The sequence below is a fragment of the Dermacentor andersoni genome, chromosome 4 (genome assembly GCF_023375885.2).
Source record: "Dermacentor andersoni chromosome 4, qqDerAnde1_hic_scaffold, whole genome shotgun sequence".
Classification (NCBI taxonomy): Eukaryota; Metazoa; Arthropoda; class Arachnida; order Ixodida; family Ixodidae; genus Dermacentor; species Dermacentor andersoni.
In genome coordinates, this window is record NC_092817.1 from 77,583,354 (window position 1) to 77,605,637 (window position 22,284).

The 22,284-nt window shown below is 43.7% G+C and overlaps 1 protein-coding gene across 2 annotated transcripts in view; it reads right to left on the reverse strand.

The window, feature by feature from the left end:
• Liprin-alpha (PTPRF interacting protein alpha) overlaps nucleotides 1–22,284 on the reverse strand; it is a 100,914-nt gene that overhangs the window by 40,202 nt on the left and 38,428 nt on the right. Inside the window, exons 14-17 of one of the 2 annotated variants that reach the window (XM_050183255.3) lie at nucleotides 17,370–17,589; nucleotides 15,961–16,088; nucleotides 13,991–14,077; nucleotides 9,208–9,395 (exon numbers count right to left, since the gene is read on the reverse strand). In XM_050183255.3, the coding sequence (XP_050039212.1) occupies nucleotides 9,208–9,395; nucleotides 13,991–14,077; nucleotides 15,961–16,088; nucleotides 17,370–17,589 (623 nt within the window). The remainder of the gene's footprint in view (nucleotides 1–9,207; nucleotides 9,396–13,990; nucleotides 14,078–15,960; nucleotides 16,089–17,369; nucleotides 17,590–22,284) is intronic. The other variant, XM_050183256.3, reaches the window with a different exon arrangement.

The window sequence follows — 22,284 nt, forward strand, 5'->3', positions numbered from 1 at the left end:
ACACCGCTAGTTGCCTTATTCGTTTGAGCCTGACGTACCATATTTACTCGCATAATGATCGCACTTTTTTTGTCAGAAAAATTGACGCCAAGTCAGGGGTGCAATCATTACGCGGGTTAAATTTCCCGCGAAAAGAACAAATTTTTTTCGTCCCGCGTTTGCTGCGGGACACCAAAACAAAAATGGCGGCCGGCGGAGCAAGCCGAACGCGCCGAACACGATTTTTTTTCTTCTCGTGAGTACATTACATGCATTGAAACAGTTTCTTCCGTATCAGTAATGAGTAATATCGTTAATATTGGCAAGTTTGCGGTAATAACGTAGCCATGTCCACTTTGAGGGGACAGAAACAGATGGGCGTGCTTAGCTGCCAGTGACATAGAAACACATGGTCAGCATGCTGCGGAAACTGCGGCATCTGTCTTCACTACAATCCTAACACGGCACGTTTCCGCTAAGGGTGGGAGAATATCTTAGCTGCGTTACAAGCGTCGGCGTATGAATAGGGCACACATTTAACGTATCAGTGTAAGCGTGGCTACTATCGTTACCGCTCGCGATTTGTTGCGTGCCCATGAGTGCAGATGAGAAGAATTGAAAGGCGCCTTTTTTGTTGTTGTTGACCACAACCATTATAAGGCCTACACATAATAAAGGCAAGTTTGGTTGCAGCTTTTTTTAGTCATGGAAGTGCTGAAAGTGATGAAAGTAATGAAATGAGACATCTACTTAATATGTTTGGTGCGTGCAGATCGCTTGGTTTGTCTTGGAAGAGTCATTTGCGTAGCATTCGACAGATGGTAAGCGCAATCATTATTAGCTAAACTTGGCACAGGACATATCGCTGTGGCAAGTTCAGGGTGCGATCATTACACAGGAAATAAAAAAAAATCGGATTTTGACCACAAAATTCAGGGGTGCGATCATTACGCGAGTGCGATCATTATGCGAGTAAATACGGTAGTTGCAACTACATGCGCTACGAGTTGGGGAGTACCACCAAATCACTGTGTGTGGCTAGATCCGGAGCTCGCCTTCAGCCCTAGCCACACGCAGAGGGTACCCCCACACAGGCCAGCATGCAGAGAAGGGGAGAAATTGTGATCATATTGATTACAAATAAATCTAACAGCTTTCTTCAGCACAGCCTCGAGCTTTGATACGTCAGACGTGCAGTGACGCGACCATACAACAGATGCATATTCTAGAGTGGGCCTCACAAGGAATTTATAAGTTGCTAGTTTCCATTCCTTGGTTGCTGTATTTAGCTTGCTTAAGTGAACTTAGCAATGCTTTGTAGTTCACAGAGAACTGAAAAAAAAAAAAATGCATACGTATCCTTACAAGTGGCAAACTAGAGTGTGTATTAACATGTTTAATTTAACTTCACTGCACAGTTAAACCTCGACACAGTAGACTTCTGTTAAATAAACTCCGGTTAATTCAATTTTTCAGTTAATTCGATTGTGAATATTGAGGTAATCTGCCACGTGCGCAAAGAGTGCGCATGTGGAGATGGTGTAACATCATGCACACTGTATTTGCGCGCATTTAGTACTGGAGTTTTCATAATCTCAAGTTTTGGAGACCCCATGAAGCGAGAGGCAGATGAATTTGCCCCACTGCTGGCACTTTTCATGATAGTGTCATCCCACTGCAAGCGACACTATCAGCCATGATGGTGAAGTGGACGTGAAAGTGTGGCTGACTTCGCTCCGTATCGCCGATGTGAAGATACTGTCAGGGTCTTTTAATACTTTTCACCTGGTCATGAAACTTCAGTGTAATGCTATGGTAGACCTTCATGTAGCACCCGCAGTGGGAGCACTGCAGCACTGGTGCAAGTAGAAGGCAGACTGGAGCAGACACCGAATGGACACCACGGGAATTATGGGCATACGCTCGCTATTGAGCAAGGGTTGACTGCCTGTATCAGCGTGTGAATACTGTCGACACAATGTGCGAATTGCCGCCCTGTTTTGTGCAGTGGTCAGAAACTTAAATGCGAACAATTTCAAAACAACTACCTACAACACCTCGTTTCATTTCCAGGTTCGACTGCATTTGCAACAGTGGCTTAATACATAATACAAATTGTACATTTGGACTACTCCATTGTTAAAAACAGACTACAGAGCATGCTCATGTCACATTTTTCTGTAATTGGAAGTAAAAGAAACCTGTGTTTCAATCTAACAAAGCTAACCAACTGATTGATAAACTAAATTAAGTACTAAACTATTAGCAAATTATGAGATGCATCAGTAATTATTAGTAAATTATTACTAAACTAATTTCTATTTACTCATTACCAGCGAATTACTGAACTAACAAAGCTAACCGAGTGACTAACTAACCAAACAAATAGGTAATTACGAAACTAATTATCAATCTAATAACTAACCTAACTTACTAATTTAACAACTACATTAACTAAACAAATAATAAGTAAAGTAACAAACTACTGTAATAAAGACAACTCAATCGATAAACTAACCAAACGAACAAAGCTAACGAACTGATTAACGAAGTTATCCAACTGAAATAAAATTTATTCGGTAACAACCTACCTCACTATAATAACTGAGCAAATATAATTAACTTACTAATAATCAACTAATCAATAACACACTGCACTAGCTAACCAAATATAACAGACTTATCCAACTAACTAGACTAAGTGCTAATAAAGACAGCTGAACGAAACAGTTTCTGCAACGAAGGCTACTAGGGGGGAGGGGGTAAATGTCAATCATAAAACGGTGCTGTGTATAATTTAAACACAAATGCACCCCCCATTAAATCATTTTGGAAAAGTTCCCCATTGCATGTTCGCTCTACAAATATGTATGTTGACATAAATGTGTCAGATGCGCCTTTCATCATGAAAGATTTGCATGATCGCGCAGCCCGGTTATCTGGTGTGGCAGGTTGTTCGCCTTCTACGTATGTCAGTGCCTCTGGTGTCACCTTCTGTCCCAATATGAAACTTTCAGAGAAGTTTCATGACCAGATCAAAAAATTAAATCATGGGGTTTTACGTGCCAGAACCACTTTCTGATTATGAGGCACGCCGTAATGGGGGACTCCGGAAATTTCGACCACTTGGGGTTCTTTAACCTGCACCTAAATCTAAGTACACGGGTGTTTTTGCATTCCGCCCCCATCGGAATGCGGCCACCATGGCCGGGATTCAATCCCGCGACCTCGTGCTCACCAGCCTAACACCATAGCCACTGAGCAACCACGGCGGGTTCATGACCAGATTAAAAGTATTAAAGGACCTTGATATCATCGACACAGCATGAAACCATATATTTAGTCACTGCCTCTCAAATTCAACAAAATGACATTTTTTTCCATTCGAGTTTGCCTATTCTGGTTGACCGATAATTCTAAAATATTGCGGCCCCTTCTGCATAAAAAATATCTAGCAGCGACTGTACTTTATTAGCATAAAGGTTGAATTTCAGTACAGTTACACCTCGATATAATGAACTTCAATATAACAAAATTCTCAATATAATGAAGTATTTCACTTTTCATAACTTCTTGTCCATAGAACATCATTTATTTAGAAACTCAATGTAACGGGGTGTGTTTGTATGCAATTTCATTATAACAAAATTTCACTGCCCCAGCAAAAGAATACTGAGACAATAACTAGAAACTTCCACGGACGACACAGATGGTCAAGATTCATGACAGCGTCATCCCACTGCGGGCGACACTATCAGCTGTGATGGTGGAGTGGAGGTGAAAGCATGGCTGGCTTCGCTCCGTATTGCAGATGTGAAGATATTGTCAGGGTCTTTTTAATACTTCTGGTCATGGTCATCTGGTCATGAAACTTCCGTGTAACGCTATGGTAGAGCTTCATATAGCACCTGCAGTGGAAGCACCACTTGCAACGGCTGCTTGCAAACGCACCTCTCAAATTGCGCGCTGCCTGCGCGACAACCGCACCATCCATGTTCCGTATAAAGTCCAAGTGCAATAAGACCCTGTCGCGCCCCATGTAGTGTGCTTTAGGTGCGAGTGAAAGTGTGCGAGCGTGAGACAAGAAAGATGGTGGCTTGACAAGTGATGCCTTCCCACATGAGCAAAGGGCAAAAGGGAAGGGAGTGAGCTCACGGTAACGCGATCAAGCATCAAGCGCCCGCGAAGGGGTGGGGGGAAGTGGGGGTAAGTTGGTGCGCGTCTCGGCCATGGCTACGCATGGCTGTAAGCGCAGCTGAGCGCATATGCGCACCCTGCTTTAGAGGTACGTGATCTACCGCGAGTGCAAAGAGTGGGCGTGCCGAGACGGTGTGGCTTCTGCGTGTTTAGTATTGGAGGTTGCATAACCTCGAGTTTTGGTGACCCACTGGAGCGAGAAGCAGACAAAACATTCGCTCCCCGCTGCAAGCGCTTTTCCTGATAGTCTCGTCCTAGTGTGGCCGACGCTATCAGCCGCGGGGGCGAAGTGCACGCGAAAGCGTGGCTGGCTTCTCTAAATTCGTGCTGTCGATGTCAAGATATCGTCGATGTACGTGGCATAAAACCGTACCATTCGTTACTGACTCCCAAATTTATCGAAAAGAATTGTTTTCTCACTCATATTTGCTTTTTTCGATTGCGCGATAATTCGGAAAATTCTGCAGCCTGTCCATGTAAGAAAAATGGATAGACGACTGTACTTATTTGCACAAAAGGTCAAATTTCAATACCACAATATTTCAATATAACGAAGCAAATTGCCAATTTTACTGACTTCGTTATATCGAGGTTTAAGTGTATACCAAAATTTTGGTACAGTAGACTTCCGTTATTTCGACAACGGTTAATTTCATTTTTTGGTTAATTCAATCCTGAATGAAGGTCCTAGCTAGCACCTATGCTTTTCTACGGGCCTCAACTTTCTTTATTTCGATCCTAAAATTGGCCTTTGCAAGATAATTCGAACTTGGTAAGTCAGCATGCATGTGCCTGACCGCTATGGTGACCTCAATAGTGACCCCTTTAGTGGCAGTGTCCATCTCAGCAGAGCTTAGGAGACAGCGAATGCACTGAACAAGGATTTAAGAAAAATCTCTAATTGCATACGCCTTTTTTTGGCCTGCCCTAGGAAGATTTTGAAGAAATAACCGTTGCTCAACATCTCTCTTTACGGCCTTGCATGATTTTAATGCATGCTTTTTTTTTTTAAAGAAAATTGGGCTGAAAATTGCCTCTGCGGTGCAATCGAATACGAAACCAAAACCGCCTTTGCAGCGTTGATATGCTTTTCCGCATGACATGAATGTACTGCGGCAAAGCTGACTAACAATTTAGAGGTTTACTCATTGCTTTTAAATGGCCCCTCACTAGGTCCCATAGCAAATTTTAATTATACGCTGGAAATCTTTGTGTGTCCTCTACCTCTAGGTGGCGTTCTGCTGCAAAAAATTTTTCAAATCGGATCATTACTAGCCGAGATAGAAATATTTCAGGGACACGAACCCATGATTTCAGGAGGCGAGCTCCACCGCCAATTGAGACACTTTCCCCACTTGCCCTGCCTAGCCTCTGCAAGCAAAATTCCTTCCCTGCATTCTCCCATACAGGACCTCGAGGATCGCGTGATGCACATGTCACAGGCCCCGCCTTCATTAATTCTTTTCTCCTCGCTTTTTGGTGGTGCGGCGCATTTCCAATGACAATGTCCAGCGCGAGCTGTTGCGTTGGTCTTGTTCGTGCAGAGCATGACTTTGCGCGCTGTGCACGAGGACACCTCACTAGCGGTATAAGTCAGTACTACATGAATACCGAGGCAAACACAAGTGGTTCATACAGCATGATCCCGTGCTGAAACACGATAGAAAACGAGATAGTTTCAGTGTCTGTGCGCGTGACTGCACGACATGGGAACAAGCAGACGAAACGGAAGTATATCTCTTTCGCCGAGGTGCGAAGTAAAACAAAAACATGCAGACATTCCGTTTGTGTGTTTTATTATTTTTCTAAGCTTTAATTCATCATTCAAGCAACATATTACACAAATAACGGATGTTGCCTAGAATAATTTTCGAAGTCACGTGTCACCACGAGCGACGTCACAGCAAACACGTGTACGTAGGCGCACTAGCACGTGCACGTCATCCTCCGGCTTGGAGCGCGGCGGCCGTGAGAAGGGAAAATAGCGTTCGGTTTGAAATTTCAGATCTTTCTGCAGCATGTAGCGATGTAATATTTTGCAGAAACGACCATTATCGCGCATTGTATGCTCTGTGCTTGTCAGCTCAATATGGCCAGCCTGGTAAGGGGTCCCCTTAAGAGTGGAATGCGATAGCATTCAAAGATCCCCAACTGCTTCTCACGCTGCCAGTCGACACGACGGTCGACACTGGATGCGGGACGCCGACGCTGGATTTTCTGCGACACAGATCCCTTAATGCTATAATATTAAAACCTGTGCTGCAAAGCTGACTTCAGGAAACCGGCTGCCAGTGTGCAACACACATTTTTCCTGCTAAACAATTGGATGCACATTAACATTTCTACTTTGGTCAGCAGATTTACTGTAATTTAAATGTTAATTTTTTTTACTTTGAACAGATAGAAGATGGGCACTCATTTGGTTCTGGGGTGTTAGATTCTGGTAAATACTGCCAAACGAATCGGTGGCATGTGTTGACATTTTTTGTGAATTTTGTTTAATCTGACCTGTCAGATAATTCGATCCATTTAGTCGGTCCTATCAGGGTCGAAATAACGGAGGTCGACTGTAAAACGAAGCAAGTTGCCAATTTTATCGACTTTGTTATATCAGCTTAACTGGAATAAGAATACAGGTTCATTTATAATATGAATATTCGGCACGTTTTCTGCAATAGTGTGGCATTGCAGGGAAATAAATTACCAGTGCAGTCAGCACATTTTATTTCCAGACTATCAGCCCAAATCACTCACAGCAAAGCGCTGCTATGCACAGTTCAATGCATGCCACTGACTGCCTATGCACACTAATGTGTTGATGGCACTGCCGCCTATGGATAAATTTTGTGACAAATACATGATGGCTCCTATTCTTAAGGGTATGAAGGTGCCTGTGCAACTTTGTGGTTTTGCAGGAAATAACCTGTGCTGCAGTCATAAGCATTCTGCATGCCATCACAAGTAATCAAAGGAAATCATCTCTACTAAAGAAGTTGTTTTGACATGGTCGATACAATGCAGACCTTTCCAGCAAGATGTATTGCAGAGGGTGCTCTCCTGTTTATGGAATATTGTACTTTGCATAACAATGCATAATATTGCAATTTTTTGCATCTGCCCGTTAATGCATGGTGAATTCTGCTTTTCATTGAAAGTCACTCTGATTCTACATGTTTTGGAGAGCACCAGCCATGTCTGTGTAAGTACACTATTTCCTGTTGCCAATGGAATACAGGTGGACATGATGGCACTCTTTGAAAGTGCCGCATAGAGTTCACACGTATAGAGTGCTGAACTTAGTAGAGCCACACTGTTAGAACTTGCACGTCTCTGGCAGTTCAGGCTCCTCCGGAGCTGTCTTATAATTTTAAGTTAATCTCTAATGAACCCTCTATTTTTCACAGATGAGGAGTGTATATCACAGCTTTGCTTTATTTTATTCTGTTATCTTCAATTTCATCGTTCTGATTTTTGCTGTTAGCCAAGTCTAACTACTTTCTGTTCCTTATTTTACTGCAAATATATTTCTTTCTTCTACAGAAAACACACCACCTCTGGGACTTGCTGCAAGCCGCAGCAAATAGCATGAAAAACAGAGTCACTAACAACCAACTCTTGCATCTTCCTCTGGTCCTACAGCTAGCATTGTTATTTATAACATTGATGCTCAACCAACTAGCTCAACTTCACATTCTTGCACCACAGCTTTTAGCTTTGGGAAGTTGCTTTTCTCGACAGCCATATATGAGTTTTTAAGTTTTTGGAATTTTTTCGGTCACATTGTTTTCATCATCATCTGCTTTTTTGTTCTTGTTAGAGAATAGAAAAAAAAAAAAGAAAATTGAACTTACTGAAGCCCATGCTAAGGTGAAATTTCGATATAACAAGCTTCAAGGGACCGCGGCAAAGTGTTCGTTGAAATTATATTGAAAGCCCCAACATGAAACATTCCACCCGTCAACCCATCAGTTCAACAGCTTTCACCATATAAGCTATCCACGAAAAGGTCGCTGTTCGTTCTCGGCCTGGGCAGCTACAATTTTCTACCGATTCCGCCGAAATGCACCATTGAAGCACTGTATTGCATGAGTGGCGTGCACAAAAGAGACGCAGGTGTCGGGAAAACCATTGACAAAGAGGAGGCTCCATGTTATCTCCAAAGCGCAATGTTTCTTTTTGTTTGTTTGTGTTTCACATTCTTTGTCGTGGACACTGTCACCATCTCGCTCGAGCTAGACATCTCACTATTCCAAAGCACAAGAGCTTGGAATTGATACCGTCCAGAAGTGCGACTGTGTGGTATCCCAGCAAGCACAGAGGTTACATTTCTCGGCCCGCGTAGCTAGTATGGCTGCAGAAAGAAGCACGAAAGAAAGGTGTGCAGAAAGAAGATCAAAAGAAGGAAGTGATGCGCCTGTGTTGTTAGGCGACGCTTGTCTTGGAGGAGCATGCGCTCGCAAAACCTGATGCATTGTCACCTCTGCAATAGAAGAAGAAAGAAAAAAAAGCCCCCTCTCGTGTTTTTCTTTTCCGGCGCCATCTCAGGTTTTCCAAACCCATGTGCCGTGGCGTCCACTTTCTGCATCTTGCCACCTGCAAGCTTACTGTTCCGACTGCTATGAAGGCGCGGTATAAGGATATATGGAAATTTAAGAATCCCCAGAGTTTGAAATATTAATTCGTAGTACTGAGGTGTTGTTAACATGACACGGAAATTGAATAATGATCACTATTCTGAAAAGTTCGGTATTCTGGAGTTCGTAGTACAGAAATATTTTTACATTGAAACTATAAGCAGTCAGCAGGGGACTCCTGAACAGTTCATTAATGAGGTGTTTGTAGTAATGAGGTTTTGCCGTATGCCTAGCCCTCTGTACTAACCAGTGCACACAGTGAACAATCTGGGAGGTGTCCACACACAGCCCACAACATGTTGCATCCGACACCTAAATGGCAAATTCACCCAGAGCTACTGATAGGATGGATCAGGAAACGAGGCCACTCAGACGACGGAACCAATTGTCAGCTTACCAGACATGCCATACTCCTGTCCATAAGGATCTTTCCCTTTGACCTTGTCTTTTTTGCTGAAGAAGCGGCCCAGTGAAGACTTGATGCCTTTCTTCTTGGCCGCTTTATTGAGCGAGTCTTGGGAAGAGTTGGTAGAGCTCAGTGGAGACTGAGCACTGAGTGAACTGGGGCCCCCGTCCATGGTAACCCTAGGCAAGAATGAAAACACCTCTGTCACACTACAGGCACATCCAAATGGGGTAAAAATCTAGGATATCCCTTCTTAGCATAATAAAAAGTATGCACATTAGCAAAATACATTTGGTGTTAGATGCCTAATCAAAATGCCTTTATAGAGTTAAACTTCGTTACAACAAAGTTTCATCAAACACGAAAGTAACTTTGTTACATCCTACATTCGTTATAAGCATATACAGTATTTTCCAATGTATAAGTTACACTTTCTTGTAAGATGCACCCCCCTACTTTTTGCAACTTTCAAAGGAAAAATCGGTATACAAGATGCACCTATTTTAACTCGGTTGGCGTGACGAAACAGGATTATGATGCTTGTACACTCATTGAAAAGTGTCACACTCGCCCCATTTCAGGGCACTAAATTTTCATTAAAAATTTTCTTGCAAGCTGCAACTTCTAGCAGAATAAAAGTCGAACCAACTTTTATAGCTAGACCACACATATGCTTGCTGATGCACACAAGCTCGTGTCCACAGACGTTGTGCCTGCCGCACACTGTGAGGTAGGGCAGTTTGCATCTACACATGCTCACTGTGCTTGCTCATAAACACCTCACTGGGAGGGAGCCCTTCGTACTTTGTTATTGACAGTCTTTCAAAATGCTTCAACATCCATAAAAGTAATTTTTATGTATTTAGGGCTGTTAGATCAGCACAAAAAATAAAGAAAAAGCACTTTCTCACATTATCTAAATATGCCTCACTGAGAGTTGATAGTGAAGTAGCGCCATGCTCTGTTTGAAGTTCAAGTGTGATAACATCCCATAGCGCCCCACACACCGTGTGCTTTAGGTCCGAGTAAAAGTGTGCAAAGGTTAGTCAAGAAGAAAGTTGGCTTTGTATTCCTGCGCGAGAAAGGGGAAAAGGGGGGAATGTAGTGATCTCATGGTAGCGCAATCAAGCACACGCAAGGGGAGGAGGGTGCAGGAAGCGAGGGCAGGTTGGCACACGTCATCTTTTCTATCTCGGCCGTGGCTTGGCATAGCTGTCAGCGCATCTGAGTGCACACACAGGCCGTGTGCCCCGTTTTAGACCTAATTTGCTTCGTATACAAAGAGTGGGTGTTCTGAGATGGCACGGCATCATGTGCGCTGTCTTCCCGCGTATTTAGTAGTACTGGAGGTTGCGTAATCTCGAGTTTCCGAGATGTGTTGAAGCGAGAGCCAGACTAAGCATTCGCTGCCAGTACTTTTCATGATAGCATCGTCCCACTGCTTGTGAACACTAGAGAGCTTTAGCTTGACCGATACTCCAGTTCATGTAGGCGGACTGGGTGTTATACCATAGGGGCATAGGCGTAAATGTGCGGTGCAACCACCTGGTGGAGAAAGAGCTCAACCAGACAAACACAGAGCTAATATTTCATTAACCAAGTGTATTCTTTTTCGTTGCTGGTCTAAATTTCCGCAGAGGCGTAATTGTGTCATGATTTGCCTCTGCCAAAAATTTAAATCAGCAGTGAAGTAGAATATACTTGGTTGATGCAATGTCAGCTCCGAGTTTATATGGTTCAGCTCTGCCCAATGAGGCAACAGCACCTGTCAAGCTGCTCATGTTTATGCCTCCTGCTCATCCGTTAAAACGCCCAGTCTGCCTGTGTTCACCGGAATGCCGGACAAGCTAAAACACTCTATTGATGCGAAAGCGTGGCTGGCTTTGCTTTGCACCACCATGGTGAGGATATTGTTGACACGGCATGAAACCGTATCTTTCATTGCCAACTTCGAAATTCAACAAAATTGATTTTTTTTTCTCATTCATATTTGCTTTTTCCAATCATCCGATAATTTTTTACAATTTGCAACCCCTTCTGGGTTAGAAAAATCCATTTGCAACTGTACTTATTTTGCATAAAAGGTCAAATTTCAATATAAAGAAATTTCCATATAATGAAGCAAATTGCAGATTTTACCAATTTGGCGCTTAACTTGTGGGGATTGAGGAATGCGCTGGCACCATTGCACGGGCAATGTTGTCCCTATGCCTCCCGGTTTCCACTTGCAACCAGCTTCAGCGGTGGTGCTCTACTCGCGATGGTTTGCAGTGAGGGCAGGGTGCTGACGTCGTGACGTGGTCGCTGTTGGCTACTCTTGGTGGGAGAGTGGTTGGGTACGTACATACTTCCTTTCATCCACCGACGCTAGGACACTAGGACTTGAGCCTGAGTGCGTGTGTAGCAGCGCACTAGAGGTAACAGCCGATGCAGCCCTGTGGCTCACTAAGGTTGAAACTGCGAAAGTTGGTACTCCTGTGAGACCCTAAGACCCCACAAACTGTATAAGACGGACTGATGAGAATTTCAGAACAAATCTGCATCTTATACACGAGGAAAGACAATATTCATTGCATACTAATACAGCAAAAAAAAATGTGTGCCTACTTCGTTATACCATATAATTCGTTACATATAAGATTCTTATGTTGAGGCTCAGCTGTATTGCTTTGTCAGTTAATTGCCATGCCATGTGCAACTCTTTCCCGTTGCCTTCCATGCCTTGCTGGGAAAACTCCCACCAATATTGTCTCACCATGCGGCCTTGATTTTAGAGATGAGGCCAGTCAGTTTGAGATTAAGGACTTGACTTTGCTGTTATTTTGTGGCCCAGTTTAGGCGACTACAGCAAAGCGCAGGATGAGCTCACACCTGCTGTATCGGCCAATAACCGGAAATGAGGCACGCATGTGGATTCCGCAAAAAGGGGATGCGGGCAACACTCAAGCGTGAAGATGAAAGTTGGAGGGTGCTTGAGGTCACCGCCACCGCTAATGCCCATGCACTTCCCAAATGTCCCGTCGACCGTCTCGGTCACGGAAATTGGGCGACGTGACGCTGCCCAGCCGGTTTGATGTTTGGCATCCGCGTGCGCCTTCTAAGAATGCCCGTGAAGACGGCGGTAGCTTTAAACCACTTAGCCGGCTACGGCCAATGGATGCTTTTGTGTGCAATTGCCATCGGGTCCCAATTATGGTGTTTGGATTTCAAGCGAACCGGCACACAGCTGCACGGGAGACAGATTTCTCAGTACTGGCAGGGTAGCCCGCTGTCCAGCGGATATGCAGTCAATAATCCGTGATTTCACGGAAACATTCTCGGCAGCTTGCACGGCGGCCGCTTGCAAGTGAAAAAAGGGAAGACATCAGGGGCCGATACTCGCAGCCCAACGTAGGGGAGACGGAGGTGGCACGTGTCTTTGAGAAATCCTATCTCCTGGCATGTTCTAAAGAGTGCCACTGTTTCCCCCAATGTCGTGTGCGGCACGAAGGTGGTTGTGCTATTGGTTACAATGATGTGAACTCGCATGTGTGATTGGCTGGTTTGCGAATCCTTTGTACAATTGAGGGCTTAAAAAGTCATGTTTGGTTGTGTGAAAGGAGGAGCGGAGCTTCGGGCTTGGACTCGGGCAGACGCTTCGGCGTTTGAATAAAACGTCACTTCGTTGGACAAAGGCTCTTCCTTCGCTCTGCCACCGTGCACTCGAATCATCGAGGGGCGCCAACTTCGGACCTTCAACACCTTCCCTCCTTGACTAGCGTTGAAGCTACCAGAGAACAAAGGGAAAAGAATTAACTAGGCCACATGTGAACACTCTTCATTATCTATCACATGGTGATGAGCTAAACAAGTTTGACAGTGCAGCATGCCAACCAAAAGGCAATGCTATGTGTGGCTTCTCCTCATTGTTGCCTTAGGCGGCAGACGTGATGGGAGTTCGCCCAGCAGAGACTGCAGCCAACAGAAACTTGCACATTCTTGCGAGGCTCCTATATGAACCTTGAAAACTGGCAATCACTTATTAGCATTGAAGAATGAGCGGCACGGAACTTAAATTTTCCCTTTCATACAACTTTCTACACTTTGTTGATTTCTGCAGAACTGATATGCCATATTCTATTCTGTATTTTTGCCCTTAGAGTTGACGGTTGATTTGATCTTGCTCTGATCTGCTAGCCTTCTAGTTAGCTCAGACGGTAAAACAACAGCTCTGGAAAGGCAATGGTCATGGGTTTGATCCCTGGACTAGAACAAATTCTTCAAGTGTCACTGTCAGGCCATATGGCCTTTAGCTCTTGTTTCCTCTTTCTGTAACAAAGAAAGAAATTCAAACTACAAAGCCTTCTTTCTGGAAAAACCAGCGTTGATTTCCTTTGTAGCTTCCTGCAACTCACAGGTGAATAACAATTTTCTGTAACTTAAGAGGAACCATTCCCTGCCTTTTAGCTATCTGATTGTTCTGGAGAGAATGGCCTACCAAGCTCAGCTTCTGCACCCAATGCACACTTGAAGTTTGGTACAAGGTCAGTTTGCGAGGTAGAGTTTGCATGCTGCGTGACCTGCAAGCCATCCCCTGATGTGGCACTAAAGACATAAGGGTTTTGGAACACCATCAAACCTTACGGTCTAGTGTTCTTCACTGTGCTACAGTACGTCACCTTTAAGAACAAGCTGCATGAGGGCTAGGAGTGAGAAAAGGTAGCCAAGCAGAGCTTGGCAACACACAGCAAGGGTGACACCTGAGCCACACCAAGAGACACAGCAAGTGGCACACCTGAGCAAAGCATCTGGCGGGATGCCCGACAGACAAGCAGGGCTGCCGCCCAAAGCAGCGTGCTGTGACAGAGATGGCCCAAAGGACCTGCGAGAGGAGAAAGACAAGACAGTGTCGACGGAAGCATGCATTCAGAGAAAACAAAAAAAAGCTTCGAGCATGTTTCACACATAAAATGCACCAAGGTGCAAAAGAAGGCAAGTTGTCTTTGCCGAAATCTGTAGACACAGCACATTAAGAAAGAGAAGGCACATACAAAAGCTGCAGAGACAATCCCACATGATGCCAAGCATAGAAGTAGGCACAACACCCTTGAAAAAGTTTCACTAAGAACAATGAGGTGGACATTTTTATTGTAACCAGTTATATCAGCAGTAGGTTTCTAGTCATTGGCAAATTTCTTGCATTCCCGATGATTTGCAAGAAGTGGCCAGGTGTCAAGGCTCAGAAAGACCATTTTGCCATGGGGTGTTTGTTTGTCAGTGAAGCATTATGCACAAAAAGCAGTTTGCTCATGCATAATCCTGCATCACAGCCATTAGCTGTGGTCATGAGGTCATAGCGGGAACACGTGGCATTTTAAACTGCATAAGCACAGTGTATCACATGATCATGTACCATATTTACATGATTGTAAGTCGACCCCCCCCCCCCCATATCGCATGTGACAGGGGAAAAAAAAGAAAGAACATACCCGAGGACGCATTCGATAACGAAAATTTATTGGTAGCTGGCATAGTCACTGGAATACTCGTCTTCACTAGTACTGCCATCGTCATCGCTGCTACGGTCTCACAGCGCATCGTCATCCAACGAAATTCCACATTTGGAAAACAATTGCGCCACGAAATCTTGTAGAACAGCAGCCCATGCCGAATGCACCCACCCACACGCAGCCGTCAGGGAGGATCTTTTGACAGGTCCAGTTGGCGTAAGTTCGCGGTCTTCTGCCGCCAGCCACTCGTTGTACTCACAGCAAACCAGGTCCTTAAAAGGCAAAGATCCGGGCTTGTTTCATGACCATGTCGCACTTCACTGGCAGGGACCGATCACTCGTTTTAGCAACGTACGCCGCAAGCTTGGCCTACAGCTCCGGAAAGCGTCCAGACTTCGGCCTGTGGGAAGTTCTTCACATGCCGCCACAGGTGAAAATTTTGCTTCGCTGGAGTCGCCACTCTCGCACCACCCGTTCAGAAACATAGAACTTGCGGCCCGCTGCACAGTGACTTGTTTCTTCAGCGTAAAGGATAGCAGCCCTTTTGAAGGCTTCTGTGAACAAGCGCCGAAAGTTTAGCGGGCCTGGAGCACAAGTCGAACGCGTCAAACTAGAGTCTGCTCTTCCATGAACTATCAGTACTCCCTGTAAGCGCCGCCGTTCTGAGGGTGCTGCAGCGAATGGAACAGCGGCACTTCCATCAACAATCGACACCCCCCCATGAGTGTTGTGTGCACTGTAAAACTCTCAAAAATGTTGAGAAATCGTTCTGAAAAGCAAACAAATGCACAGGATAGCGAAAAGCTACGGGTAAGGCCATAGAGCAAACATAAAATAGTAATTACGTTGTAGCTCCCCTGATATACCATCGGTCTCACTCATTTGGCGGTGCCGTTTTGGTTTTGATTGTAAGTCGACTTCAGATCTTCAAATTAAAAAAAATAGGTCGACTTACAATCGTGTAAATACGGTATACAACAAGAGTTAATGGTTAACATTTGCTATTTCTTCCCTCGTTACTGCCTGCTTACATAAACACTGCCCTCTTTTCATCCATGTCAGATCTGTCACTGTGAAGATTCCAATACCGAGAGGCACATTTTTGTTACTCCATCAAAACAGCAAAAGCACTAAGCATTGCTGGAGGGTGGGATCAATAATAAGAGCCACGTGGACAATATGTCATAGTCACCCAATATCATTTTGCTCAGCTCTATAGCTCACGAGTTTAAAATCTTCAAAGTGTGAGCAATACCTTCGCAGCTCTTCCGAGCTCTGTGCCAGAGCTTGGGCTACTCGGTCAATGCGCATCGACCGCGGTGTTGGCGGACTTGTCTCTCTCCTTAACAGCCGGTCATCTCGTACCTCCAAGGATGCTGGTACCTGTAATGTATGGTAGAAGCTCAGGTGTGTACTAAAGGAATGCGATTTCAATACTCTGACAGTTTTCAGGCTTTGCATATCAACACTGCAGTTGACTGGGCTAGCAGAGCCTAGCACCTTGACCAGTATATTAAGTATGCAGGCAACGATGAGTTAAATACATTCAACCTTTGACATAATGCAGTCATGCTTGCATAAAAAAAAAATTTTTTTAAGGGGCCCCTCACCAGGTCTGGCCATTTTGAACTGACAAGCACAGTGCGTACAATGTATGCTAACAATTGTGCCTGCAAAGTGTGAGGGTACCGGGCCAATGCAAGGTGGCCTAGAGTCGCAGGCACGAGACGGTAGGCAACTGTGTGGAGTAGCAGGCACGGGACACGGAAGGCGTGTGTGCGCGGTCGGCATACGGGGAGCACGCGACAATGAACTGAGTGAGTGAAGACCAACGACAGCTAAGGGTGGCCATGGCATATACAATGTCACCTCTCCTCTGATTGGGTAGCGGGAGATTTGAATTTTGAAAAAGGTATTCGGACCCTTCAGATGCAATTTTATTGTAAACTAAGTCTTTTCTTGGCATGAAGCAAGCATTGCGACGTTTCTAGAATGGTATTTAAGTAGTCCATGTTTACTTAGTATTTGCCTTTAGTGTACTTTTAATTCATACCGCCGATGTGAAGATATCGTCAACATGGAATGAAACCGTACCATTCGTCGCCGACTCCCAAATTTATCAAAAGGAATTGTTTTGTCATTCAAACGTGCTTTTTTCAATTGTCCGATGATTCAGAAAATTCTGCAGTCCTTTATCGTGTAAGGAAAGTCGATCGACTACTGTACTTACTTGCTTAAAAGGTCGAATTTCAATACAACATAATTTAGATGTAACAAAGCAAATTGCCTATTTTACCAACTTCGTTATATCGAGGTTTAACTGTATGGTGGTTGAATTGCACTAGAATACATCAAAATGCCCTTATAATGAAGCACTTGGGCCGTCCAAAATCATTCATTATACAAGTAACCTCGTTTCTCATTTCTATTTTAAGTGGTATGTAGCGCGACCTTTAGGTCATGCACTGCACCACTCACGATAGAACAGCGACAGAATTATTCCTTCTTTATTAAAGTCATTTCATCGTAGAGGTGTTCGTTGTAGAGGCGCTGAACTGTGTAGTGATGTAACCTACCCCGAATTTAATAACCCCCCAGAAAGAGGGGTCTCTTCAGGGAAGTAAACTGAAATGAAATATCATGGCATGCCCCTTCCTTGCTCACAGTGTGGTACTTCGGCAGGTACTCCCGCTGGGGGCTGTGGTGAGGTGGTGGGCCAGCAGAAGAAGGTGGTGTGGACCGTCCACTGAGGGGTGGTGAACCTCGGTCAAAGGAGCGTCCTCGTGACAGCAAGCCCCCCAGGGGCTCGAGGCTGCTGCTGCCAACACGTGACTCTAGCTCCTCAGCACGCTGCTCCGTGTTTTGTTTCTCCTCCTGAATCAGCCTGAAAAAACAAAAGACACCAGAATAATCGTAACAGCTGCTTTCAAACTTAAAGCCAGTTAGCAGTACTGAAATCTCCTCAACCTTTGTAGTCACATGATTAAGCAATACTTTTTAGCACGCAAAAGCCATAGAAGAATAATTCAACACAGACTGAAAATGTCTGGAGTGGTAGTTGCTCACAGTAGCAACACCTTTAGTTCGATAATGAATCCATTATCTACAAAGATTTCTCAGGCGGTATGCATGTTCTGTACTTTTCTGCTTAGCAGTATCTTTGGCATTAAGTGTGACACAACAACAAAACATAGCGCAGGCCATAACTGCCCTCTGAATTTCACCTTTCTAATCAGCTACCAGTGAGAAAATATCATCCTAAGACTGAATGTAAAAAGCCCGCAAGACCGAAAATAGCAAAATGTTCTTCATAAGCTCCGAGTCTGACCTCAGCATCATCACTTAACCTGATTATTTGCAGTTAGTCTGTGTTTTAGTCGTTGACTCATTCCTTCAAACATGTCTTTGTTTTCCCCATCTGAAGCTACAACACTGCTTAAATCTGTTGGTTGTTTGTTGCTTCACATCAATGCGCAGAGCTTGCGTAAGAATCATAACATGTCTTCATTCATCGAATCTCTTTCCCACACTTTTTCATTAATCTGCATAACTGACACATGGCTTGGCTCGGCTGATAGCCATTTACACGGGTTCCATGCCTATCAGGCTAAGTATTGTCACTGTGTTGCAGGTCAACATGGTGGTAGTGCGATTTTTGTCGCACCCCACATTAAATATAAACATAGACTGGACCTTTCCCTAGATCTATTTCACTGCGAAACTGTTTGGATCAAATCCGATGCCTTGTCTTTTCCAAATTATTGTGCCGGAATTATTATTGGCTGTATTTACTGTTCTCCATCTTCTTCCATACCTGATTTCCTTCGTCATCTTAGCTGAGTTCTTCAAACAATTACTAGTGAAAACAAGCCTGTCCTAATTGTAGGTGATATAAATATTAACATGTTTGATGACAACAGTACTGTATGCGCTTATACGGACTGTTTTACTGGCTTTGGGATTGAGCAATTACTAACTTCAGCAGCCAGGTTTTCCACTCAAGGAAGCAGCTCCCTCTTAGACCATGCCCTCACTAATATTTCGCCTTCACCAGAGTCTGGTGTAATTGACATAGACATATCCAATCATTACCTTGTATTAGTCACTTTCAAATCTAACCCTCCTAGGTCAGATCCCTGATATTTTATGTTTCGTCTTGATAAGATAAATTTTGTTGATGCAATTGACAAAATTGACTGGACAGTTATAGCTACCAAACTAAATACAGAAGAAGCACTTCAGTTATTTTCTTCTTTATTTTTAAAAGCAGTTCATGCTAACACTATCACTGTTAAGGGCAAAAAGAAATTTAAATTTCTGCATGATCCTTGGATCACTAATGGGCTACTTGTGAGCATGAGGAAAAAAGAAAACATGTATAGGAAGACTAAAAAACAGCATTTAAATGTTAATTTAGCATTATGCTATAAGAAATATTGCAACATGTTGAGTAATTTTGTGAAAAAATCAGAAAGGCAATATTATGAAAATGAATTCATGAGAAATAAGTTTCATCCAAAAGAACAATGGCAACCTATCAATGAGTTTTTGAATGTGCTGCATTCTGGCAGTTCCATTGAAAAAGTAATTTACAATAATGTAACTATCATTGACCCGCATAGCGTTGCTCGTGCGTTCAGTAATCACTTTTATGAAATCTGTAACACTACCTATGTTCTTTCTGTTATTATACGAGCCTATGCGACCAATCTTTTTTGTTGTTTCCTGTAACATGTGAAGAAGCCCTTATTGAGATTTACAACTTAAAGAACACAAGTCCTGGTCTTGATGGAATTTCCGCATTTCATTTAAAGCTTGCTGCTCCAACTATTTCTGATGTTCTCAGTAACTTAAGTAACCTTATGTTCAAAACCGGTATATTCCCTAGAAGTCTAAAAAAAAGCGAAAGTAAGTCCTGTTCATAAAAAGGGTGACAAAGCTCAAGTCGGTAACTATCATCTTTAACTTCGTATTTACCTTCGATAGTCGCTTCATACTATCGTATTTTACCTTCAATTAGTAAAGTTGTTGAAAAGTTAATACTTAGTCGTATTAACAGCTACCTTAACAAATTTAGCTTGCTGAAACCTTGTCAGTTAGGTTTTCATTCAGGAAGCTCGACTAACTTGGCTTTGCTAACATTAACTGATTATATTCGACATTCACTTGATCTCAGATACTTTGTTGGTTCAGTCTCTTTAGATTTACTAAAGCCTTTGATACAATAAACCACCAAGTTTTGTTTACTAAACTGGAGTGTATTAGAATTTCTGGTCCAGCTCTTAATCATTAAAAAGTTATCTATTTAATCATGAATTAACAGTGTATGCAGGCAGGGCTTTTTCTGTAAGCAACATTATTAACCAAGGAGTGCCTCAGAGCTCGATTTTAGGTCCCCTATTATTTTGCATTTATATGAATGATTCACCTACTGCCTTAATTATACGCTTCGTGCACCGCCTATAGAGGCGCCACTGATAGCCACCTAGCGGGCGCTTCCAACAGTATGCGCGGGAGCAGTAGCAGACGACAACACTTTCCAGCAAGGATGGCTGAAGTTCGCGGCTACGATTTCTCCTTTGTTCGGGTGCCAGGCTGCTTATTCTGTGGTGACAGCTGTAGGGAAGACGCTGACCTCTGTGGGAGAGGGTATGAAGACGATGTTACCGGTGTTTGGGACAACATGGTCTACATACGTGCCAGGTGCGTCCCGCAGACAAATGCCATGAACTCCTTTTACATGAAACCGAGCTCATGTTAACTATCCGATAAATTTTGTTGAGTAATGCGATCTTTCGATCGTTTTTTTTTTCTACCCTTGCCGTAATGCTGCTTCTGTACCTCAATAATAAGTACCCGTCCTTAGTGCAGACTTATATCAAACGAATCCGCACGGTGCAATGTCTGCACATGCCGTTGCGATTTTTCTGCTGATGAACACATGTGACATTGCCGAATACCGTAAGTGCAGTCGAAGTCGCCTCAAGAAGAGTAATTGCGAATTTATTGATGGAAACGCGTACACAAGTCAACGAAGTCACCAAACGCACGGGTTAATAAAAGTGCGTGTTAGTGCTGTACTGCTGATGCAATTCTGCTGCATACGCCGATGAATTCCGGTTCCCGCTGCAGTTTTTGCAATTTCAAGTTCCCCAAGGGAGCTGCTTGGAAACGTGCAACGCTAAAGTCTAACTTTTCAGTACTTTTTTATATTACTACAGAGAGGTGCTACATGATACATTTAAAGGCAGAGCAGTGCCTGTCAAAGTAGATGAGCACTGGCAGCAAGGCCGAGTTTAGTCCTCTGCAGCGTAAGCATAATAAGAAAGAAAATTCAGTTGAGTACAAAATTCACATGCAAGAAGGGACTACGTTGTGAAACAAACAAATCACTCGGCGTGTTAAGTCTGCTCAGGCAGCATCGAGGTGTGATGCCTTCCCAAATGTGACGCGAACTTTTCAGTCAAAAATGGAACAAAAATACCATATGCAGCAACTATTAGCAATTCTCGCCCTGAACTACCTATTTTCTAAACACATTTCCCAAAAAAACACAATATCTAAGATGCCCTCGGGCAAAAGGAATAAAGCTGTTAAAGAAGCACTTCCTTTGTATCATTCCGATAAGACACAGCGTGATTTATACCCTTTACAAGCAAGACAGGGTGAAAACCTCGCAGCTCAATAGAATCAATAAGATTTATGCATGAAGCAACTAGCAACAGTTAAACATGCGCAAAGCCACGCATAAAATAGATGTAAAAACATGAAGTGCGCGACAGCTGGTGCGAAGATTTACCGGGCCACATAAAACCAACAATTTCAGTTCTTGCAAACTTCAGTAGCTATAACATACAACACAATACGTTCGTGCAGTCGTGCTGCCTAGCTAGCGCAACGCGGTAAAGAAGCGGAAAACAATATAAGCGGCAAATGGCATTCCGAACTTTAGCGAAATCGCATGCTGCACTACAGACGAACTTCGTTGCTTACGCGTCTAACAATGGTCGAGTGGAAAAAAAAACACCGATGAGCCAAAGGAAAGGATGAGAACAAGAAATTTCCCGCCGAAGCGACGATCTACTTTTGCTACCGTTGCTCCCGCTGATGAGGCTTTGCGGGGAATGATTAGAACTGTATTGCCGACATGTTTTCGCCGGTATTTGAGCCCCCCACCATGCAACAATTCTTCTTCGACATTCCTTGAAGCTTTGGCCACCCCACACATGCGAAGGGTGTTGCCTATTTTGCTCTGTAAATGTGAATAAGACAGCAAAGCCCTACCAACGACGCAACAAACTACGGTGTGTGGCTAGCTCCTCTCCCGTGTGTTCTGCACAAGGCCACCACCAGTGGCGCGTCTATCGGCGCACACTACAAGTATACACTACCTCTATTATACGCAGACAATACGACTGTTGCCCTCTCGGATAAATCATTACTTTCGATAACTTTGAAACTAAACAGTGATCTGTCTAAAATTACTGATTGGTGTGACAGCAATTCTCTAATTATAAACCCTATGAAAACGATATTTAAGTCATCCCAGAGACATTTACCTTGCTCTCTGACCATAACA